The 22,999-nt window shown below is 46.9% G+C and overlaps 1 protein-coding gene across 6 annotated transcripts in view; it reads left to right on the top strand.

Moving 5' to 3' along the window:
• The window catches only part of 4932438H23Rik (RIKEN cDNA 4932438H23 gene), a 75,227-nt gene extending 52,480 nt beyond the window's left edge, over nt 1-22,747 (top strand). The window contains exons 1-4 of one of the 6 annotated variants that reach the window (XM_030249314.1): nt 8,001-8,592; nt 9,622-9,688; nt 17,546-17,793; nt 21,368-22,747. In XM_030249314.1, coding sequence (XP_030105174.1) covers nt 21,378-22,070 — 693 coding nt within the window. In that variant the 5' untranslated portion in view covers nt 8,001-8,592; nt 9,622-9,688; nt 17,546-17,793; nt 21,368-21,377 and the 3' untranslated portion in view covers nt 22,071-22,747. Of the gene's footprint in view, nt 1-8,000; nt 8,593-9,621; nt 9,689-17,545; nt 17,794-21,014; nt 21,034-21,367 lie in introns of those variants that run through there. The other 5 variants (XM_030249315.1, NM_028905.4, NM_001163695.2 and 2 more) reach the window with 5 other exon arrangements.
• The last annotated feature ends 252 nt before the right edge of the window (nt 22,748-22,999 follow it).

Here is a 22,999-nt window from a genome sequence, read left to right as displayed (position 1 = left end):
AGTTTAGGAGTGTTCCGAGAACAACCTCTAGATGGGAGGGGTCGGGGCTCTGGGGTGAAGAAGAGTTCAGTAAAAATTTTTATTCTTCACCCCAACTTGCTTTTTGGTTGTGGTGTTTCATCATAGTGATAAAAACCCTAAGACAACAAGTATTTGAGAGAAATTCACAAACAGCATACGTGAAGTGCTTAAATTCGTACCCGACTCTTAGCAAGTCCTGTGGGGTTCTGTCATTTCATCAGTAAGAGAAGCTGACCTGTGATAGTAAGTCTACCCTGGCTGCAGTGGGTGGGGATCCTTAGGGTGGTGGACATTGTCTAAAACGTTCAATAATTCTAGGAACCAAGGGGAGAAAATGATGTCCCACGTTAGAGGATGCAGAGAAGAAAAACATCAGAGAAAATATAACTGACAAGTTAAGGGTCCACATTCCCTTCTATCAGAACTCAAGCTGGGCACGTGGTGTGTGCCTTTACTCCGACACTCAGGATTCAGAGGCAGGGCAGGCAGATCTCTGTGTGTTTGAAGCCAGTTGAGATTACCTAGAGAGACCCTATCTCAAAAACAAAAGTAAAAATCACCCATCTGCAACTAATGGGTGATTTAGTTTAATCATTTTATCTATGTATGCATATTCTACTAACTCCTAAGTCTCCACCGACAGTGTATAGGACTGGGTTCTTGTCTCTGCTTTCATAAGCAGAGATGTACGTTGCTTTGTGGGTAGCCAGGAAATACCAGTTGATCAGGGAGAAGGCGGGGTCTCATGGTATACCCCTGGCGGACCTAGGACTCACTAAGTAGACCAGGGTGGCCTTGAACTCACTAAGATCTACATGCCTTTGCCTCGTGAGCCCACACACCAGGCCCACGCTTGCCTTTATACACAGGCACAGGGTATCAAACTCAGATTCTCCTGCGTGTATAACTCTCACCAGAGCTGCCTCCCTGCCTCCCGGCCTCCCGGCTCCTTGACTGGTCATTCGTCTTTCATGAGTTTTCATGGACGTTGTAGTTTTTGAAATTTCGTGCTTTAATTCCATAGTACTTTGTCTTCGTATTTTCCTGAGTGACAGCAGCTTGGGGTTGTTGCTCCTCTTCCATAGCAGATGACACTTCTGCGGAGGCATCTTCTTTTACAAGGAGGATGTGGTTTCCTCGGCAGTTTTGCCACCTGATGGCGCTCTTTCCTCAACAGGACATCAACTTCCTCTTGACTTTACCAGCCAGTTCCAAAAGGTTGCAGCAGCTCCTGCTTTTGCAACTGCCATTTCACATGTGGAAGGGTCAGGGTGTCTGGGTCCTGTGGATGCTGACCCTGGATCCCACCTCCAGTGAGTCACTGAACAACAGTGCTGAGCTCTTTCAGCCACCTAAAGCCTGGAGGCTTGCCTGTGTGTGGAAAATGACTACTAGTCGTAAAAACAATGACACTTGCTGCCTGCAGGTGTAAAATCGCCACCTTGGATAAGTCATAAAAACAATGACACTTGCAGGAAATGTCCTCCAGGGTTTGCTATTTTCTTTCTTGGCAAAAAATTTTCTTAAATTGTTATTATTATATATTAATTATAGGCAGTCATGGTTTTTATTATTTTTTTGGTTTTTATTATTATACTTTTATACATGACATAATGTATTTTGATCTCTCCCTGTTTTATATATACCGCCCTGCGGGACACAGTTATTCGTGGGTGCAAGGGGGACCGCAAACCTGGAAGAAAATGGGATTGGAAGGGGAAGAAAAGCCGAAGACCAAGTAGATGGTACCTATCAAGGTCTCCGTTTATTAGGCTGAGATGCCTGGTTTTAAAGCATACATCGAGGGGAATAGGGAGGGGTCGAGGGGAAATTTAACAAAGAACAAAGAAGTGGGCATCTGCTGACATGAGGGCCGAAGTCAGGCTCCAGGCAGAGGGCACTCTGCATCTTATCTCTGGAACATAGATCCTCCTTAACAGCCTTGGGGTGTCAGGCCGGGCTCAGCGTGTAACTCATGTCCTTGGAAGTCATGAGAGTTCAGGGAGAGATAAGGAAGAGGGGACTATAATTCAGCTTTATAGCCTCAGGTGCCAGGAAGGGAACAGGGAGGAGGGAGTGACAACCGGCTCCTAGCACAAGGCCATTTGGCCTGTAAGGGTGGGAGATTGTGAAGGGCTCGCTTTCTCACGGTATGGTCTCTGAAAATATATATGCACATACATAATATATTTAATATATGTAATATAATATATAATATAAAGTATAATAATTTTATTGTTATACATGCATGCATATATATTACATATATGTGCTTTGATCTCGCTCTGTCTTACCTCCTTTTACCCTCCTCCTTTTAACCCCAATCTCCTTCCTCTTCCCAACTATGCTCCTTCTTTGCAATGTGTGTATATGTATGTGTGTGTATGTGTGTAGGGATGTGTGTATAAATATGTATATGTGTTGTGTATGTTTATGTGTGTATATGTTGTGTATGTATGGGTGTGTGTATATATGGGTGCATGTGTGTATGTGTATGAGTATGTATGTGTGTATGTGTTTTGTGTGTATGGGGGTGTATGTATATATGTGTGTGTAAGTATGTGTGTGTATATATGGGCGCATGTGTGTATATGAGTATGTATGTGTTGCATGTGTGTATCTTCCCCAATGAATATTTTAAAATCTGCTTACAAGAACATAGATATAATTTGTTTACAAGAAATGGCCACTTCACCAGTGGCTACACCACTGAAGAAAATGTCTCTCTGTCCCCCATCACCTGTTACCTGTGTCTAAATCCTCATGATAGGGCCCCGTGAGCCAGTGCCCCATTCTTGACAGGGTCCTGACAATCTGGATCCCGAGGAGATGGAGTGCAGTGGTCACAGCTGCTGTGAGTTTAAGCGTGCCACAGCCCTGTCACGACTGTGTGTGGGCACCCACACCACTCCCCTCCCACCCTGCAGCTCTGACATTCATTCCAGCTCTTGCTCTCCCACATTCCCTGAGCTGTGGAATGGGGCAGCACAGGTGCCCATTAAGGAATGGTATTAAATGGTGATCTACTCTCAGTACTGTGACCAGTTGTACGGCTCCGCAGTCACAGCTGACAGATGCCAAGGCTTCTCTGAGTAGAGCTGAAAGCAGTAGCAACCTATTGGCATAAAGGCGGTTATTTGAAGGGCGATTGGACAGGCACATCATGTTCATTTAGCAAAACAGCAGTGGCTGGCGGCTTCCACACCAGGGCTTGTGACCTCCCCAGCAACAAGCAGCCCCATGGCAGATTTGACACTTGTACCAACAGGTTCATCTTGACTGGCTGGCCAATGTCATTGCCTACAGTGTTCACACCTGCAGAAAACTTAAATGACAATTTCTTAGTCCGGCACTGTGACGCTTAGCCAGCATGGAGGGGAAGAGCTATTCTTTTTGTTTTAAATATCTGTTACCTTTTTATCTCTATATATGTATGTGTGTGCATGTACATATATGTATATATGAATGTATGGGTGCCCTTGGAGGCAACCAGTGGCAGTGGCCATTGCCTGTATTAGAAAACCAAACTTCTGACTTGAAGGCAGTTTCTTAGGAGAACTTCCGTGAGAATAGAGAGAAGATGAGGGAGCTATGCAGTTGGTCTTTTCTGCCATACTCCTGCATGCCAGATGCTGCTGCCGCTCTCACCAAGACAAGAAGCTGGGCCTTGTGTCTGGTTGTGCCACATCAGTATTCCAAATACCAATGGCAAAAACTTTTACTGTTTCATGGATAGCACCTGTCACCAAGATTCAGCATTTCTACTTACACTTGAGCATGTCCAGTAGCAATAGGCTACAAGTGTGTGGACAACCACATAACAACAAGGAAGGAAGAATGGGCACCAAGCCATTGGGACAGCAGGGTTTAGGTCTGACCGTGAGAATCAAGTATCGCCAGTAGGTGGCAGACTTGGTCAGAAATTCACAGTCTCTCTGGGGCTGGGGCCTTAGCCTGCGACTGGCTGTGAGTGCGTGTGCGCTCTTGCTCTCGCGCGCTCTCTCTCTCTCTCTCTCTCTCTCTTGCTCGCTCTCACGCTCGCTCTCTCTCTCTCTCTCTCTCTCTCTCTCTCTCACTCTCTCTCTCTCTCTCTCTCTCTCTCTCTCTCTCTCTCTCTCTCTCTCTCTCTCTCTCGCGCGCGCGCGCGCGCACACACACAGACACACACACACAGGTTTGAAGCAGAATTTGAGTGGATATTCACGGCCCAGGTAGTTTGGCAAGTATCAGGATGTGAATATTTCAGTAGGTGAGAAATAAAGATAACTGGGAATGGCCGAGGGCTTTAAGGGAGAGGTGCAGTCCCCACAACCAAGGCCATAGTTACTCGCTTGGGAGATGGAGTTTCATTATGACATTTTCACACATGTACGAAATACATCTTGATCTTATCATTAACTCAGCCCTTGCTGCTCACCTGGGCCAGGGGCCTCGTCACTCAGCAGGCTGATGCCCCAAGAACATACCACACTTAGCTAAACATACAATCTGATGAATTTTTGGGAACTGAGTTCAGTGGCCTGCCCCAGTTTCTGGCCTTCCATAGATTAATCTGTCTATCCGGTTACATTGGCTGGCTAATGACCTGGCAGTTTGTCTGTCAGATCTCCTACTAGCCCCTCCATCTTGGACAAATGTTTACAAGCTGGGCCTTTTGCATAGTGGGGGTTCATAAGCTAATAGCCAGCTGGCAAAGGGGGCACAGGTTTGTGTTCTTTACCTGAGCTGGTGCAATGTGTTATCAAATGCGGGAGATAATCAACTTGTACAAGGGAAAGTTTGCTCTTTGTTCAGGATTGGAGGTTTCTGTTCATGGTTTTTAACCCTTGACCTTTGAGGTCTGAGATGAACAATGTATCATAGTGAGGTCTGAGATGAACAATGTATCGTAGTGAGGTCTGAGATGAACAATGTATCATAGTGAGGTCTGGGATAAGCAATGTATCATAGTGATGTCTGAGATGAACAATGTATCATAGTGAGGGCTGGGATAAGCAATGTATCATAGTGAGGTCTGGGATAAGCAATGTATCATAGTGAGGTCTGGGATAAACAATGTATCATAGTGAGGCCTGGGTTTAACAGTTTATCCTAGTAGGGAGTATGTGGCAAAGCCAAGCCATTCACAGCATGTGGTGAGGAACTGCAGGAGACACACCCATTTAAAGGCCTCTACTCAGGTGAAGGTGACCTTAACCACAATACAGGAAAGAATTTTAGGACAAGTCAGCATGAAGCAGAACTTGGTTTGTTAAGTAAAGACCATAGAGTCAGGTTTAAGCCTCCTGAGTGTTCAGAAACGCATCCTTAGGTGACCTCCCAAAAGCTACATATGTATTCTGTGGGTTTTGAAGTCACGTTGATCAAAAGACTGAACAGAGTTTACAAACTAAGTGAAGTCTGGCTCAGCATGGCCCACACACTGGTAATTCCTGTACTCAGGGGGCAGACAGAACACTGTGAGTTCAGTCAGAGCTACATAGTGAGACCCTGTCTTTCCCTGTCGCAAAAGAAGAAAGTTGGGCCAGCAAGAAGACTTGGTGCGCAAAGGTGCCTGCCATCCTGAGTTCAATCCGTAGGTCCCACATGGTAAAAGGAGGGAACCACACACACACATACACACACACATACACACACACACACACACACACAGAGAGAGAGAGAGAGAGAGAGAGAGAGAGAGAGAGAGAGAGAGGTAATACAAACATTTTAACATTTAAGAAAAATCTATATGAAATGTGATCTTTCTTCTTTGCCAACCTGGATTTAGAATCACAATGGAGTCACCTCTGGGCATGACTAGGAAGGGTGTCAATAAAAAAAAAAAAAACTTAACATAGAAGGAAAGAGCCACCCTCATTGGGGGATTGGGGGATTGGGGAAACATTCCACCAGCTGAGGTCTCAGCCTTGTGAATCCCACCACCATAGCTCCCATACTGAGAGTCAGGAGGAGTAAATGAAGTTTTCATAAAGTTTTCAAATATGTCTAAAGAGCTGATGCTCCACTATGCTTGTATAAATAGTGTGTGTTTTCTTTGCTGAGATTTGTGTGACAGACTTCATGGAAAGTTATACTTCTCACCTGACTACTTACTCCAGAAAGAGAACCCACAACAGTAACCCACAAAGTAACAATTACCCTGGTATCCAAATGGCGAACAGGTAAGTTTTTATTGGGGTTACTGACAGGAATGGAGGTGAGGGATGCTTCTAAGGCACAGGGGTAGCAGGAAAGGACCTGCATCACAGAAAAGCCCGGCCCAGCACATTGGGTATGAAAGCTGGAGCCGAAGCTCTGCACAGCTTACAGCAGCTTCCCAGGCCGGCCAGTTGCTCCCCGGTGGTTGACTGCTTCAGTACTGCTGGGGGGGGGGGGTGCCCTGGAGCGTCTTCCCAGTTCCTGTTCCTCCAGATGCATGGCCTTCCCTTTGCCTCCCAAGTCTCCCCTCCCTCCTGAGGGAGGCGTTTCAGTTGGGAGGAAACTACCTTCAACAGGATTACAAACCAAGAGTAAACCATCAAGTCCCTTTGTCTTAACTCTGATTCACTGGCTTTCAGAGCCACTCACTAGGCTCTTCTGGGACTCTGCTGCCTCTGAACCTTTGCTCTAGTAGTCTGCTTAGTTGTCTGAGTTGTGGATTCCCTGGGACGTGTGAGAACATTGTCAGACTGAGGAAGAAGGAGGAGGAGGAGGAGGAGGAGGAGGGAGAGGGAAGGGGGAGGGGGAGAAGGAGAAAGAGAAGGGGAAAGAGAAGGAGAAAGAGAAGGAGAAAGAGAAGAAGAAGAAGAAAAGAAGGGATAGTGATTGTCATGTGAGCGTGAGCCTGGGTTCAGTACCCCGGAGCCCACCTAAAGCCTGGGGGGATTCAGACACCTATGATGCCAGTGCCCCTACAGAAGGATGAGGCAAAACTACAGGTGCACACAGCAGGAAGGAGGGAGGGAGGAAGAGAGAGGAGGAGAAGGGAGGAGGGAAGGAATTGGGGAGGGAGGAAGAGGGGGAGGCTCATGTGGAAGGTAAAGACAACATCCATCTGAGGTTTTTGCTGACCTCCACGTGGGTGCCACAGCCCTCACAAGGAGATGAAGTATTTTTTTCACCCCCTTTCATACACCATTGGTTAATGACCACTCAATAAGGTGTCATTGGACTGTTTTCCTGTGTCTGACTCACTCCACTCCTGGGCATCCTTTAGGGACCCTGATCAAAAAAACTTCAGCCTCCCTGGAGAAAGGTGGCCCCACCATTGCTAAGATGTGTGTCTATTGGTTTTGTTCCTTCCTTTACATGGTTTTCCACAATCACTCCTGTTTACCTCTGTGTCCTTCAAGCCTTCTGGCACAGTGCTTGTGTGTGGTAAGGACCAGTGGGTAGATAGGTGGGTGGGTGGGTGGGTAGTGTTATCCCATATTCAGGTGACTCTATATCCATTTCTCTGGTCCCGTAATGTATCACATTAGTGAGACCCTCCTCTATCCAGCCTTCATTAGTCATTAAAGACTGGATTTTAGGTCACAAGATTGGAACCTTCATGAATGAAATTGGGAGTCATAGAAGGGGCTGGGACATTCCTGGAAGGGTTGTGAGGACATCCCTGGAAGGGGTCATCTATGAGCCAGGAAGTGCCCCTTCCTCATCTGATATTGAATATAAGACTAGAGTCTTAGATTTCCCTGTCTCCAAAAGACTAAGAAATGGTTTAGTTTTGTTTGGGTTTTTTTGGTTTTGGTTTTTTGAGACAGGGTTTCTCTGTATAGCCCTGGCTGTCCTAGAACTCACTCTGTAGACCAGGCTGGCCTCGAACTCAGAAATCCACTTGCCTCTGCCTCCCAAGTGCTGGGACTAAAGGCGTGCTCCACAACTGCCCGGCCTAAGAAATGTTTCTAAGCCATCCAGTTTAGGACATTTTGTAGCAGCCCCAAATAGACTAAGCCACCACTGAATGAACACAGATTTTTTTTTTTTTACATGTTTACTTACTTTCTGGCTTCTAGCATTTAAAAATGAGTTCATGAGAGGGGAGAGACTGGGGCTACGTCCCAGAAAGAGAAATGAATTCATGTTCTCTTTGGAGCAATCACAGTCGAATGGTTTTTGCACCATCTGAGGCACTTACCAACCGTAAGTAAAAATTCATCAGGCCTAAGAGAGTGGAACAAATCGTGGATGTAAAAGTGTCGTCCAGGCGTCTCCGCAGTCCACAGTCAATCCATGCAACTTCCGGCTGCAGTAGAATCTCTTCCATTTACGCCTCTCCTTTGTGGTCAGTCTACAGCAGCAGTAGACTCCCCGTTTCTTCTGAAAATTTCCCGGCTTAACAGCCCCAAAGAGACAGGTTCTCTCCTACTGGTTAATAAAACTGGTAGGCCAGTCAGCTTCCTTCTGGCTGCCATGGAAACCACCAGGCCAAACAGAAAAGAACAGTAAGTGAGAGACCACGAGACCACGCATTCCACCCGGCTTGCAGATTAAAGCAGCTGTCAAGCCAGGGTGAAGGCGCAGTGGCCAGGGAAGAGCTCCAAGGTCTGCAGATTGGACAGGCAAGGCCCTGCCGTGGGGCCGCAAAATGTAAGTAGCGCCCCTGCTCTGTTTAAAACGCCTGTCAGCTCAACAGACTTCTGCTGTACGGCCAGAAAGTCTGGGGACGACTGGAGGGGCTCTATCAGGGTAACTTCCTGGAACTGCCGCATCCCTGGAATATGTCACTGTAAAGGTGGTGGGTGCCACCAAACACCCTTTGGGCTTCTACGCAACTGGATAGCTTACTACCATTCTCTGTCTTGCAAAGGAAACACTTTTTAGGGCACTAAGCAAGGAGTGGAATGGTCTTTTCATTTAGACCCTACACAGATAGGGATCTGAACTTGTTTCTATTTTTAAGAGTTTGTTTAAGCTCTTCTGCTCATCTTTAATACCTAATAACGATCATGCAGCCCCAGACCCTGGCTCTTTCCGTAGTGAGTGGCAAAGAAAATCAAGGCCTCTGAAGTAGCACTGCCTACGATGTGATGTCTGGGGGCCTTGCTTTATCCTTCAGAGGTGTCTTACAGCTCATGCCAGTCGTCATAGCATTTCCTCCTCAGAAAACTCGAACTAAAGAACAAACAGTAAACTTCTTAAATAAGATTAAAAGGCATTTATGGGGGAAAAGACCTTATAAAATACTAAAAAGCCAGACTTTTATTGTTTGCAAACTGCATGTTGTGAAAAAAGTGATTCTTAAGTTTTTAACTTTTTTTTTTTAGAATGAATAATGCAATATGTTTGGAGGGGAAACAATTTTTTTCATTTTTATTTCTGACAGAAATAGGGCAGTTTCAGAGACTAATAGTTTCTGTAACGTGTTTATGGAAATTGGTGCTTTTCAACAGCTATCTCGTGGTTTCCAACTTTCTCACACCAGTTTTTCATTGCTTAAAACTGGCATATGATCAGGGTTGAGAATCTGGCACCCAGTGGCGGGTGCCTGTGCCTTTAAGAGACAAGTAAGGGGACAGGAGTCAGTGTGACTTGGGAGAAGCTGTCTAGCTGGCAGCCACAGCTAAGCAAAGCCACAGGTTCAAATACCAGGGAGTAAACCACCTCCCTGAATTCCAGGTCGCTCCAGGGGAAAACTTGAAAGTTTCTCTCATCGTCAGCTTCTCCGTGTTCAGAAGAAGGACAGGTAACTGCCCAGTTTGGTTAGGGACTCCTGGGGCTCTCTCTGGCTAGTTTTCCTATCACTTCTCACACCTGTGCTAACTGAAGCCACACTCAGCTTCCATTAGCTTCTCTTCTAACGATGAACTTGAACTCATTAACTAATTTACACCCGTTTCTTTTTCAAAGGCTGTTTCTGAAGGGTTTATGGATAACAGAACCCACTTGATTTATCTCGTTAAGCATAAAATTGTAATCTAGCAATGGGGTATAAGGTGTGGGACATCAGTGGAGTCTGAATTTCCCCTGGGGCTCCTTACGGTGTGCTCGGCTATCTGGTTTAAAGTCTGAGCCATTACTAACTAGATCCGGGATCTTTGACAAGTTATTCTATGTCTCCATTTTGTTTAATATGATAGTGGGCCTTTACTATCTGCTTTTAGGGTTACCGCAAGTAGTCAATGGCCTAAGACATTCAGTATCTGGAACAGTATCTGGCACAAAGATGTACCCATTCCATGTTAGTGTTACTAAGTAAGACCAGGTGTGTGCCTGTGGTGCCAGCTGCAACTGTGAAAGGCCAGGTGTATGCCTGTGATGATGCCAGCTGCTCCTATGGAAGGTCAGGTGTGCCTGTGGTGCCAGCTGCACCTGTGGAAGGCCAGTGTGCTTGTGGTGCCAGCTGCACCTGTGGAAGGACAGGTGTGTGCTTGTGGTGCCAGCTGCACCTGTGGAAGGACAGGTGTGTGCTTGTGGTGCCAGCCACTTGAGCTCAGGAGCCAACATAGTGAAACCAGCCAGAGCAAATATGATGAGACCTGTTCTAAAATAAAAACCAGCAATTCCATAAATAAAATACACAGAGAATGCCTGCCTGATCTCAGTCACCATTAGCATGTCAGAGGTTTCACTTGGTAGAGGACATTGTCCTCTGTTGATGCCTGTTCTCCTCTTTGTAGCTGTTGGCGTTTGTTCTTCTTGTTGTGGTCATTATTTCAATGAGAATTTCTTACACTATATATTTTGAGCATATTTATCCTCCTCCCCAGTTCCTCCTGGATCCACCTCCTTCCTCACCCACCCAACTTTATACCCTTTAAGAGACATGGTAATTCTAACTGATGCTGCTCATGTATAGTACAAGGCATGTCTTCCACTGGAGCATGGTTAACAGACCAGGGACTACACTGGCCCTCCCTCCCTCCCTCTCCCAGCAGTTACCGACTGCCAAGAGCTCCTTAGCTAGAGTGGGGCTTTGTGCCTTCCCTCCCTTTCCATGCTGTGGCTATGTCTGGCTGAGCTTGCAAAGATCTTGTGCACAGTGTCATGTGAGTCATGTGTGCAACGGCCCTGGCGTATCCAGAAAACATTGTCCCCTTGCAGTCTTCTGCTGCCTCTAACTCTTAGAATCTTTCTGGCCCCTCCTCTGCAATGGTCTCTGAGCCTTGGAAAGGCTCACAAGCTGTGATACAGATGTTCCACTTAGGGCTGAGCAACACCCCACAGTCTTATTTTCTACAGTTTGACCAATGTGGGTCTCTGTGTCAACTGCCATTCACTACAGATAGACACTTCTGTGATGAGGCTTGGCTAATGCACTGATCCATGTGTGTAAGAGATCGTTAGGAGTCTGTCTGGCCAGCAGGTTCAAGCGCACCGTCTACTGTCCTCTCTAGCAGATCCAGGGTCTTACATCGAAGTGTTTCACTCACTTGGAGTTGGGTTTTATGCAGGGTGACAGACAAGGATCCAATTTCATTCTTCATGGAGCTACCCAGTTTAACCAGCAGCACTTACTGGAGATGCTGTGTCTTCCCCCACTGTATTTTGTTGGCCTTTTGTTAAAAATCAGTTATCTATAGGAGTGTGTACCTATCTGTGAGCCTTCAATTTTATTCCACTGATCAAGGTGTCTGTTTGTATGCCAGTACCATGCTATCTGTAATTATTGTTAAGTGTGTGGTATAACTGGAGTCCGGGTGGTACCTCCAGGAGGTTTTCTTGATTGCTCAGGATTGGATATCCTAGGTCTTTTGTGTGTATGTGTTTCCATATAAAATATAAATTTTCTGTTATGTATTTTTCGATTTCTGTAAGGTATTTTTGTTTTGGTGGGGATTGTGTTGAATCTATAGATTGCTTTTGACAAGCTGGTCATTTTCACAAAATTATTCTTACCAGTTTATAAGCATGGGAGAGATTGGGGCCAGAAGCATTTTCAGGGGCCTCAATTCAGTCTGCCTATCACTATGGTGGTCATAGGAAATCAGAAATTGTGTGTTTTGGAACTGATGAGATGGCTCAGTGGTTAAAGGTGTTTGCCACCACGCCTAACAAACCGAGTTCCCTCCTCAGGACCCACATGTAGACGAGAACCAATTCTCCCGAGGTTTTCCCTCCAACCTCCACACACTCACTGTGTAGTGGGCATCCCCAGCCCCGTGCACTTAAACAACTCAAGGTAAAGTCAAGAAAAGGAAAGCAATGCCGCAGCTGCACGTTCACAGTGTCTTTGACCGTTGCACACGTCTGCATTAGTAGATACGGGAGCTGGACAACGCACCCCGTCAGCCCCCAGGTTAGCGCACTAATCACGTCAGAACTCCCCATTGCCACGAGTGGTCGTCAGTCAATTGACCTGCTGCAGCAAACTATCAAAGAGGGAAGCTTTCCACTGAGTCTCCTCGTGAATCAAAATGTTGGGACAGGATGCAGCAAATGAGCCAGTTACTCTGAAATGGCTTCTGGGCAGGGCATGTGGATACAGTCCTGACACCGCTGTGGTTCTGGCACTGGAAGCTTTGCCGTTGGCAAGCAGAGCTTAGTGATGGAATGCACTGACTCTGTACAATGTGCTCGCACACGGCAGCAATGGTGCTGGTGATCAGGACCGGTGCGTTTCCTTTGCTCAGCCTCTAACCTGTGTGGGAGGATCATCATAGGGCACTACACTGAGAGATATGAGACTCAGAATGGCTTTCAGGCTGGCCCAACCATAGACAACTAGATGAGGCATGAACATGATCAGTCATAAAGACATTTTAAATTGAGTTCAATAACATGCTCGAGGCTAATTTTGCCTAAATTCTAATGTCTGAGATATACAGTTTTTACTTCCCTTTTTCTACACCAAGCAGCTTGTGAGGTGATTGCAGATAGTTTACTAAATCAACCAGGATGCAGATTGCATCAAAATGATGGTGCACTTGGGCTCTGCCTTACTGTGAACTCTGTAAGCCACAGTGAAAGAGACATACATGGTCCTCACCCACAGAAGGGTGACTTCCGTGTCTGGCACTTGGAAAACTGTGTGATCGATAATTCAGTGGCTCATCCCATGTGCAGTTTTTGGATGTAAAGAAGAAAGGACAGCACTTAGCACATTAGGAAAACATCAGGAGGGCCCACGTTCACTAACTCTCAGCTTTGTGAGCGAAAGTGGACATCGCTCCCCTTTAATATCTGTGCACCCGTTCGTCTCTCACCGGCCCCTCTACCGTGCTGTCCTGGAACATATACCCACAGGAAGGAAAAGTGCTAAAACCTCAAAGGCTTGCCAAGATCCCACACTAAAGCTTTGAGAGCGTCCCTTGCCCACTGTTGTGTGAGATTTTCCTGGGGAGACACAAACCAATGATAGACAAAGTGCCACCTCACCAGATGAGGCCGGTGTGGTGAAGCACAGAGCCTACTGGGCCGGCTCCCAGGTGTTGTCCCAAAGGCACAACTCTCATGGGATAAGCATTTATTCTGGAGCCATATCTGAGTGACCATGGCCTGGGAACAAAGTTAGGTTGCCCCAGCTTCCATGTTCCAATGTGATGACGGTTTGATGAGGTTTTACAGCAACGGAACAGAGACGGTCAAGGCGGTCAAGGCGGTTTTCAAGTTCTTTGGAACTTGGAACTCAACAGGTGGTGACAGCAAAGTCTGCCACAGGCCTCAGATGCTATCTGATGACACTTTTAACATCTCGGCGGTGGAAGTCACTGGTCTATTACCACATCCCAAAGGTTTTATCTGTTAGTCACAGGATGTTATGTCAGATACAGACGCAGACAAGAAAGCTACTAAGGAGACTGAAAATAGCCCAAGATGAATTGCTATTAGGATCTGAACCTGCAGAACTCCAATCTCTTCACAGTCACTGACGTGCTCTTGGTACATGTGGTGCGCCTCACTGTGAACTTGGTAAGCCACCGTGAAAGAGCTTGTACATGCTCTTTCTAATCACCGAGTCGGCTTTGTACAAGGCTCAGGGCAGAGTGCGGTTCTTCCCAGGGTCTTTGGTTCACAAAGAGCACAGGTTCCAGGGAGTTAACCTATAGGGACAGCACCACTGAAAGGTCCCACACCAGCATGTCCAATGCCCCCAAAGCTGCATAGATGGACTCCCCCCCTCCACTTGGCCTTCCACACTCTGTACTCGAGTACCTCCCAAGACTGTGAGACCCTGAGCAGCTCAGGCAGAACCAGATAGAGCTGGCCTGGCTGAACTTTCAGGTGAGGTCTGATGGGTCCCTCCTACACACTCTTTCAGTGAAAGCACATCGATGGGCCCAAACCTGAGGGCCTTGTGAGCAGTTGGAATTGCTTCTGATGAGGATGGAGATGGCTGCTGTGCTCAGGCGGCGGTGATATACAACAATCACACGACAGCACCCAGCCTTCCTCCATAGCCTAACGGGAAAGGGTGGTGGTGGTCATGGACACATAGAACAGCAGACCCGAGGCAGGTGGCCACTCGTTTTGAGAGCCTATGCATAGTGTCTTCATCCCTCACTGCCCCTTCCCCCCCAATGCTCCATCAAACCCCTGCTAGCCCTCCAATAGGGCCAGGCAGGGATGAAGCATAACTTGAGTGCCTTTGGACACAAATAGTTTAGTTTCAATTCCTTCCAAAGGTTGGTCCTGCATACTGTCTGCGAGTGGATTCTCAACCCTGGGTACCCGGAAAGGATGGCTGAGGGATGCTTAAGGAACAGCAGGGGAGCGCAAGGGTGGGAGAGATCTGTTAGCCAATAGCTGGTCCTCATTAACAGCTTGGCCTACTGCCCATTCAACAAACTTCCCGGAGCCGCCTGTCTCTGAGAGAACTGAGCTCTGCCCTTCTCTGGCCACATGTAACCAGGACACGTGACTGTCCAGACAAGTTAGACTGAGATATTAAGAACGAGAAGATGGTTGGCTTCTGATGCCCATTTGGACTCTCTTGCTTCCTATCCTACTGGCTCCGTCAGAGGGGCTCAGGTGGGTGTATCAAGCACAGGCCCAGGGGAGGGAGAAGCCTTGTCTTCGGGCTTCCTCCTTAACCCTGCTCTCCTGGGGCTGTCCAGCCCTCAGGAAAGGCAGGTGTGGGGTAGATCTAACTAGAGAGTTTGAAGCTAGGACTCAGAAAAGAGAGAGATGTGAACCTTAAACACACTTCCTTCCATGGGACACATCCCTTAGTTTGATTTCTTCTGGTAGCCTCAGACACGGGTCTCTCCTCTGCCACAAACCTTACAGGTCCGTGTTTGCCTCTTCTAGAGAAGCTCAGGCAGGGGTGTGGACACTGAGGAAGGTGCACAGGCCAAGCCAGAGGGGGTACAGCTGGAGAGATAGGAATCCTTTTTTTAAAATCTCAATTTAAAAATATTCTGATTGGGTATTGTTTATAATGTAGACAATATGTGTATGGTCTTGATAAATAAAATATCACATCTATTTGAGAAGAATTTCCAAATCTTTTTACTGATGAGAGGATTTTATACTAGTTTGGAAACTAAACTGCTGTCAGCATAAAGCCTAAATCTCTCAGCCTGGCCAGCTAGATCCTGTCTAGACCTGCTCTGTCACGTGTTCTCTGCTCACGGGTCCAGGACATCTGACGTGGGCTCTGAACACACCAAGCACCTGAGTGCTTCTCCACACTTCATGGCTCTCTGAACCCAGTCCCCTTTCTTCCCAAACTCCAAACACAGCCCACCTCCAGGGCTTCATCTGCGCCTTTAACCAGTGCTGCCAAAGGCATCGACTCCTCATTGGCTACTTGGTTGTTGTTTCCCAAAGAGCACCATCCCTTGGGGGACCTCGGGATCTGTTAAGGGTGTGTGGTGTCTTCTTTCCTTTTAACTCCCATGATTTAGGCCGCGTCATTGTCAGCCCGGTAGCCACCCATGCCCTCAAAATGCTGACTCCTTGTTATCTGCTGAGGAAAGAGGAAGTAAGTCATAAACACTATCAACACCAATCGGAGCCGTGTCTGATCTGTTTATAAGATTGTAGTTGTGTACAGACATCTACGCACCAGTGGCTTAGAGCATTTCGTGTACATGACAGCCTAGTGAGGTTTCAGGAGGGGTGTGTTCCTCTCCACATAGTCATTCTGAGACTCAAGCTTTTCTTGGTAGTTTTGACATCTTCCAGGGATCCCAGGTCTTCAACAGAATTCTCTAGTCTATTCCAATGCTGGTAAGCCATATAACTCCATACATTAAAGGAAATGTAGGTATGGGGGTCAAGCAATGTGCCAAGTGGGGAGAGACGCTGGGGTACCAGTGGGAATAGGATATAGCAGTCATCAGGCAGACAGGTGGCTTTGTGGAAGGATGACAGTGTCAGCAGACCTGAAACTTTGCAGCAAAATGATAAAAACTGTGTCCACTGATGAGATATGAGGCTTAAACCACTGACTGGATTTTGAAGCCAGAGCTACTTACTGAGACTTAGTTAGCTAAAGAACTCTCAGTAGTAACTAATACAGGACCCAAGCTGTGGGAAGGCAAAGACTTCTTTTGAATGAAGTAGATAGGGACATTAGCTGCTTCAACACAGATTCCACAGAGATTCCTTCTCAATCTAGGGTTACACCCTACGTTTAGAGCATGGTTAGAGTTGGCTCCAGAAGGACTGTCTCAAACTGGACGAGTTGTGTCTGTAAGACGATGGTATTCAGAGCCGGGTGTGGTGGCGCACACCTTTAATCCCAGCACTCGGGAGGCAGAGGCAGGCAGATTTCTGAGTTTGAGGCCAGCCTGGTCTACAGAGTGAGTTCCAGGACAGCCAGGGTTACACAGAGAAACCCTGTCTCGAAAGAACAAACAAACAAACAAACAAAAACAAAAAAAGAAGATGGTATTCATAGGGAGATACTGTGTCCGAGGGAGGAGAGCATTTGAACCTTGCACCCCAAACACACTTGAAATGCCATAAACAACGATGTTTTGAATTCTGTGAACTTAATGCAGAGGACAAACAAGACCAGAGAAATGTGGCAGCCTTCAAGCCACCGAGGCAATTAAAAACCAAATGTGATTTAAAATTTAATTCAGAAGTTATTTAATTTGAAATCAGAAGGGATAATTATTCGAAAATGGAAATGACCCCAGTAAAGGAAACGTGGAAACAGAAGAACTAGGGGTGGTAAGAAGTGGACAGGTTCAGGTCTAAGCGTGGGCTGGCATTACAAAGGTAAGGGCAGCAAGCAGGCAGCCCCAGCTCCCACCCCCAAATGCATTTTGAAACTGGTATCTGGAGAGCTAGCAAAGGAGTCTATCCCAAACACAGCACCCCAAGTGCTACTGCAAAAGTATTGGAAGAGTCTGAGGAGAAAATGAAGGGCCGTGCAATAAAGAAAGAGGATATTAAATATATCCCACAAAGTTATCAATTTGTTTTCTGTTATTGTAATGACATATCGGAGGCTGAGAGGTTTATAAAGAGAAACAGGTTTCTTTACCTTACAGTTTTGAAGGTTACAATTACAAATAGCACTGCACTAGCTCTTATGAGGGCCCCGTGGCAACTCATCACCACATGGTGGAAGCATGTGGGAGAAATAAATTATGCTGAGAAAGAAAGCCAGAACTCAGAGGGGGTCAGACTTACTCTTTTTCAACAGCCCTCTCACCAGAATGAATCAGAATCCTACAAGAATTGCATCGATATCTGAGAGCAGTACCAGTGGTGACCTCATGATCTCCTCGTCAGTTCTGCCTGTGAAGGGTCCCACCATCTCTAACATCACCACACTGGAGCCTCAGCTTCTGAGACAGGAACTCTTACAGATGAGCCACAGACTAGAGCACGTTTATGCGCACCACGGGAGCACATGCTATCAGTGCTGGCGGAGAGTTTGGGGGTAAGGAGGTGAGTTTGCATATGAGCTTTGAGGGCATACAGGCTCTGTCTAGCTTGCCTTTCCCTGGTGCTGTTCTTTGAGTTCCCCTTGCCCGTGTGCGGTCAGTGCGCCCCCACTCCCCCACCACAGGTGACTGCCTCCTGAGTCCTTTGTCCTACTCTTGGCTCAGGGGTGTCTGACTCAGGACAATGCATTTTTTTCTCTATCTATTGAGAAACTGGAAAAAAGTACGGTGGGGGCAGGTTTCTATAACTTACGGTTTGGGGGCTAAAAGTACAAATTCCTCTGGAGGTTGCTCAGCTGGGAGAAGACCTGTCTAGACCAAGATCATCTTGTCTCTGGAGGGTTTGAGCTTGTCTGAGAAGAAGAGTTCAGAAAGAGCCCGATAGCCTATCTTTTTTCAGCAACAAGATCAAGCCATGCTTACAATGCTTCCATGATTCTTCAGACATTCAGCCAGTTACCTTTTGCTCAGGATGCAATGTCTGCGCTGACTTCTGTAGCTGTCATTTGCTGAGCTGTGCTTTTATGCTCAAGCATCGAGCTGGTCAAGTTCTTGCTGGATGCAAAGCACTGTGCTAGAAAGCACAGAGCCGAACAGAAACCCCTCCATCAGGGAGCGGCTTCATCTCCCACTGGAAAATGCCTTTATGCCAGGAATCCCAGTAGCTTGCCACAGTTTCTCCGGTGACTATTTGTATACCTGCCATGTTAAGTCTGTGCCTAACTACACTTGGGGTCTGAAGGTGTCAATCTTCCCCACAGAGAAAAGAACTTTCATATTTGAGGAAAGAACTATTTCTTCGTTCCTTTTTAGAAAAATCTTCTGAGACGTGCTACTCTTAATATTGTGTATATGTAAACATCATGGTAATGTTTCCCTAATGTAATTATGTTGCTTTTGTAATTCACAGTAGCTAGAACTTGGGAGGAAGAGGCAGGCAGATCTCTGCAAGTTCCAGGACAGCCTGGTCCACAACAGTCAGGGCTGTACAGAGAAACCCTGTCTCAAGAAAACAAAACAACAAGAAAAATAAATAAATCATGGTATATATTAATTATACATAATGGGTTTATAACATTCACATGCATGTGTGATCATACACACACACATAATCTCTCAGGGTTTTGTTTTGTTTTGACAAACTTCCCTTGTCCCTTCCTATTCCCTCAGATTCTGAGGAGATGATAGTTCTAAAGCAGGGAAAGGGTAAAACACCCATATAATTAGGATAGAATGACGAGAATTTGGAAATACCTCAAAGAGGACAGAGAAGACCGAGCCTGTGTGGTGGTAAGGGATTGAGAGGGAAGGGAGGACCCAGAGGTCCTGTTGGTCTGGAATCCTCCAGCCTATCTTGACAGGACCCATCTTTCTCTCAGGGCCCCACCTCTTCCTGTGCCCCACGGTGGAGCATCTGCCCCTCTGCCACTACCATGAAGTGTAGGCAACGTAGCTCACGTGTGCCCGTCCTGCTCAGAGCATGGGCCCAAGCTAGCGAGCATGCAATGAAGCTGGGAGCTCACAGTCGGCTTAACAGACCTGCAGAGAGAAATCCACGTCACACCGAAGGGAAAAAGTTGAAATGGAATATAATGGCTAGTGGGACATTTGTCCCACCCTGTAGACCCTCCGTGAAGCTTCCAACAGCTAGCCTCCTTATTCTGGCTCTGAGCTTCCTGACGTCCGGTGGGTAGGGACTGACTCCCAGTCAGGGAAGAGGCTGTCAGATCTCTCTGGAAACTTGTGGTGTCCTTGTCCCAGCAAACAAGCATGCTTCCCCTTGCTGTCCCTCTTTTCTCCTGCATGCCCTGCACACTGTCAGCACCTGAACAGCGAGGACGACGCCGCCACTTCCCCCCAGGTCGAGGCTGGCCCTACAATCTCACCACTGGTCCCTGTCACTTTCTCTTCTAGGCAGGGTTCAGAGAGAGCTAGTGGCATGCACAGTGTCCCTAGTGTTGGGAACACAAGGCCACTGGGAGTGAAGTCCCAGAAACCTGATAGAATCTGGGACAGCTGATTGTCTAAAATTATCCCGGAGTTGATAAATTCCCTCCTGTTCCTTACAAAGTGGGACAGTCACCTATGCTTTCTCGTGCCATTTAAAACAGACAAACCTTGTTCACGAAGCACACTTCCCTGCCCCCAAGAGTCACAAAGTTCTTTTTCTTACAAAATATACCTGCTAGTAAACTCTTTAAGAACCTCATGTGACTGCTTCAAAACTAACACTAGACACTATAAAAAGCTTATCCAGCCCTCCAGTAACTCAACCCATCTTTTCTCCTGCATCTCTAAGCATCCTTGCGTACACATAGCTAGTCTCACTTCAGCCCTGCTTATCTTCCACAGAGATAAAGCTTGAAGGCCGCAGCACACAGCACACATCTCTATCCTCCTTGTGACTTGTGCCTGACAAGAGTATTTTCAGCTCTGCCTTCTTCCTGTTTCTTGGTGTCTGTGGCCTCACCTGGCAACTCAGTGTATTCTTCCTGCCGTCATCTTAATATCAAACACCTCCGAATACCTTTCTCTTGCTTGCCCATCTCCTTATGGTGGCCCTGCCCATAACCCTGACCATCCCAGATGCTGGCCCGTGCCCAGTGTCTCCTGATCCCTATGGTGTTCAGAAAACACAGATGTTTGGTTTGTCTTGTAATGTCAGGTAAATCAGGAGAAACTGCAATAGTTTTTGCCAAAATGAAATCCGAAGGCTTCTGCTACAATGCTTGTTTCCCTCTAAGCCCTGAGAGGGGACAGCTCGTCTGTCATATGCCTAGGCAGCGTCTTTCCCCAGTTACTCTGTAAGTGCTTCTCATGTTCCCACTACAGTGTATGTTTCAGTGCTTAGATAGTGCTTAGTTTGGGGCCTCACAATAAACTTGAGGAAACCGATTCATAAAATTTGTTGTGAGATAGAGGCAGATCCATTCAGATAACAGTAAAATGTGAGGTGCTAGTCCCTTCATTGTCCTGTAAGCGTTACGATTGACTCTGACACACAAGTGCATTTGTGGGAGCAGAGAACACATTACCGTCTTGGAGGCAGGGAGCGGAGGGGATTGGTCTAGTAAGGAGGCTTACCGTTAAACGCTTTACTGCTGCTCCCTCCCACTGTGCTGGTTAGTCAGCGTGCGTAGGTGGGTAGCTGACTCCTACAAGGAACTGCTTGTCTTTGTATTCCAGGAAGTCAGATACAGAGTGGGAGGAGGGCATGTGCTTGCTCGGGGTTGTACATGCTCAGGTAGGCAGGAACTGGATGTTGGTGGGGCGTGCTTACTGAAGTAACTCCAAGTCCCTGAGGGTAGGTAGGATGTGGTCGCCCCACTTCTGACATCACCCCAGCTCTCTCGGGATGTTAACCTTGCTGTCAGCACATAGCACTGGGAGTTTTATACCTCAACTGAGCAGAGTTCAGAAGTCTTGCTGTTGCTTCTCATAAGGAGCCAAGATTAAAGTCCTGCCTGCCTCGATAAGAAATGCAAGACAAGAATGTTTGCAGCTGCTCTTGGACAGCTTTCAGACTGAGTGTGAGCTTCTAAGGACGCAGTGGTATTAAAGCTTCGGTTTCCTTTCAGGTGACCTACAATGGACTGGCTCATGAGGGAGAAACAGGAACACACCAGTCCATGCTGGACAAGAATGACATCACCTTCCAGCTTCTGCCTCCTTCTGCTCCAAGCGCTAGGCATCGTTGCCCTTGGCCACTTCACAAAAGCTCAGAACAACACACTGATTTTCACAAAAGGAAATACCATTCGCAACTGCAGCTGCCCAGTAGACATCAGGGACTGTGACTACAGTTTGGCTAACTTGATATGCAGCTGTAAGTCTATCCTGCCTTCTGCCATGGAGCAAACCAGCTATCATGGCCATCTGACCATCTGGTTCACAGATATATCCACATTGGGCCACGTGCTGAAGTTCACTCTGGTCCAAGACTTGAAGCTTTCCCTATGTGGTTCCAGCACCTTCCCCACCAAGTACCTGGCTATCTGTGGGCTGCAGAGGCTTCGCATCCATACTAAGGCCAGGCATCCCTCCCGGGGGCAGAGTTTGCTCATCCACAGCAGAAGGGAAGGCAGTTCCTTGTACAAAGGCTGGCAAACATGTATGTTCATCTCATTCTTAGATGTGGCTCTTTTCAACGGGGACTCATCTTTAAAGTCATACAGTATTGACAACATTTCTAGCCTCGCCAGTGACTTTCCTGACTTTTCTTACTTTAAAACGTCCCCAATGCCAAGCAACAGAAGCTATGTTGTCACAGTTATTTACTAGCATCCTGTGTCCCTCCACCAGGAACTCTAAAAAAGAAAAGAAAAAAAAAAGCATTTGAACAGGAATCTGGGAATAAGGTCGTAAGACAGTTGTCCCTGTTCCTTCTCTTCGCCTCCGTTTACAACAAAGCCACACCTAAGAGCAGCCAGCTCTCGGTTCCACTTTCAATGCCAAGAGCAATTTGACTCCTGAACTTTGTCCCAAGGGCCAGCTAGAAGCCAGGTCTCTGCAACTGGTAGCCTGTGGAGAGCTGTCAGGTGAGAAGGGGACAGAGTAGTGCACACCAGGGTCTACTTCATGGAGCTCAGTATAGTCATAGCCCCAAGGAAGGGACCTTCTTTCAGAATGCAGTTAACTCTTCCTTACCTGTGTGGGTGCATTCCAAGAGCCTGCGGACACCTGAATGAGTGAACAGTACTAACCCTATGCATACTGTATTTTCCGATAGAGACTTTTGACAAAATCTAACTTATAAATTAAGATCACTGGGGGGTTAAGGAAAAACTTTAACATACTGTAAGAAAGTCGTGCAAACACGCTCGCTCACACCATTACACTGTGCTCGCGCTTCCCGTGACGACCGCTCTCTTTGGCTTAGAAACATTTCCAGCTCTGCTACTTTGTACATGATGGCTATTACGGAATAAAACACAGGGTTGCTTTGTTTGTTTTGGTCAGTCTGACAACAGAGAGCAGTCACTGAGGGGCTGCTGGGTGGCAGTGTATTTAGGGTTTCTAGGACAGGCAAGCAGGCGACTCTGTCCCAGGTAGATCAGGCAGGAGCCCACTCTTTACCCTCCCCAGAACAGCTTGAAGTTTAAAACTTCTGATTTATAGATGAAACTGTATTTCAGGGACCACAGTGACCCTCTTCTTTCTTTTCCTTTTCATTTTGTGACATGGTCTGGAATTCCCATTCAAAAATGACA

This window comes from Mus musculus, chromosome 16 (assembly GCF_000001635.26).
Source record: "Mus musculus strain C57BL/6J chromosome 16, GRCm38.p6 C57BL/6J".
Classification (NCBI taxonomy): Eukaryota; Metazoa; Chordata; class Mammalia; order Rodentia; family Muridae; genus Mus; species Mus musculus.
Note: the sequence above shows the minus strand (reverse complement) of the source record. Positions and strands in the feature narration are given on the sequence as shown.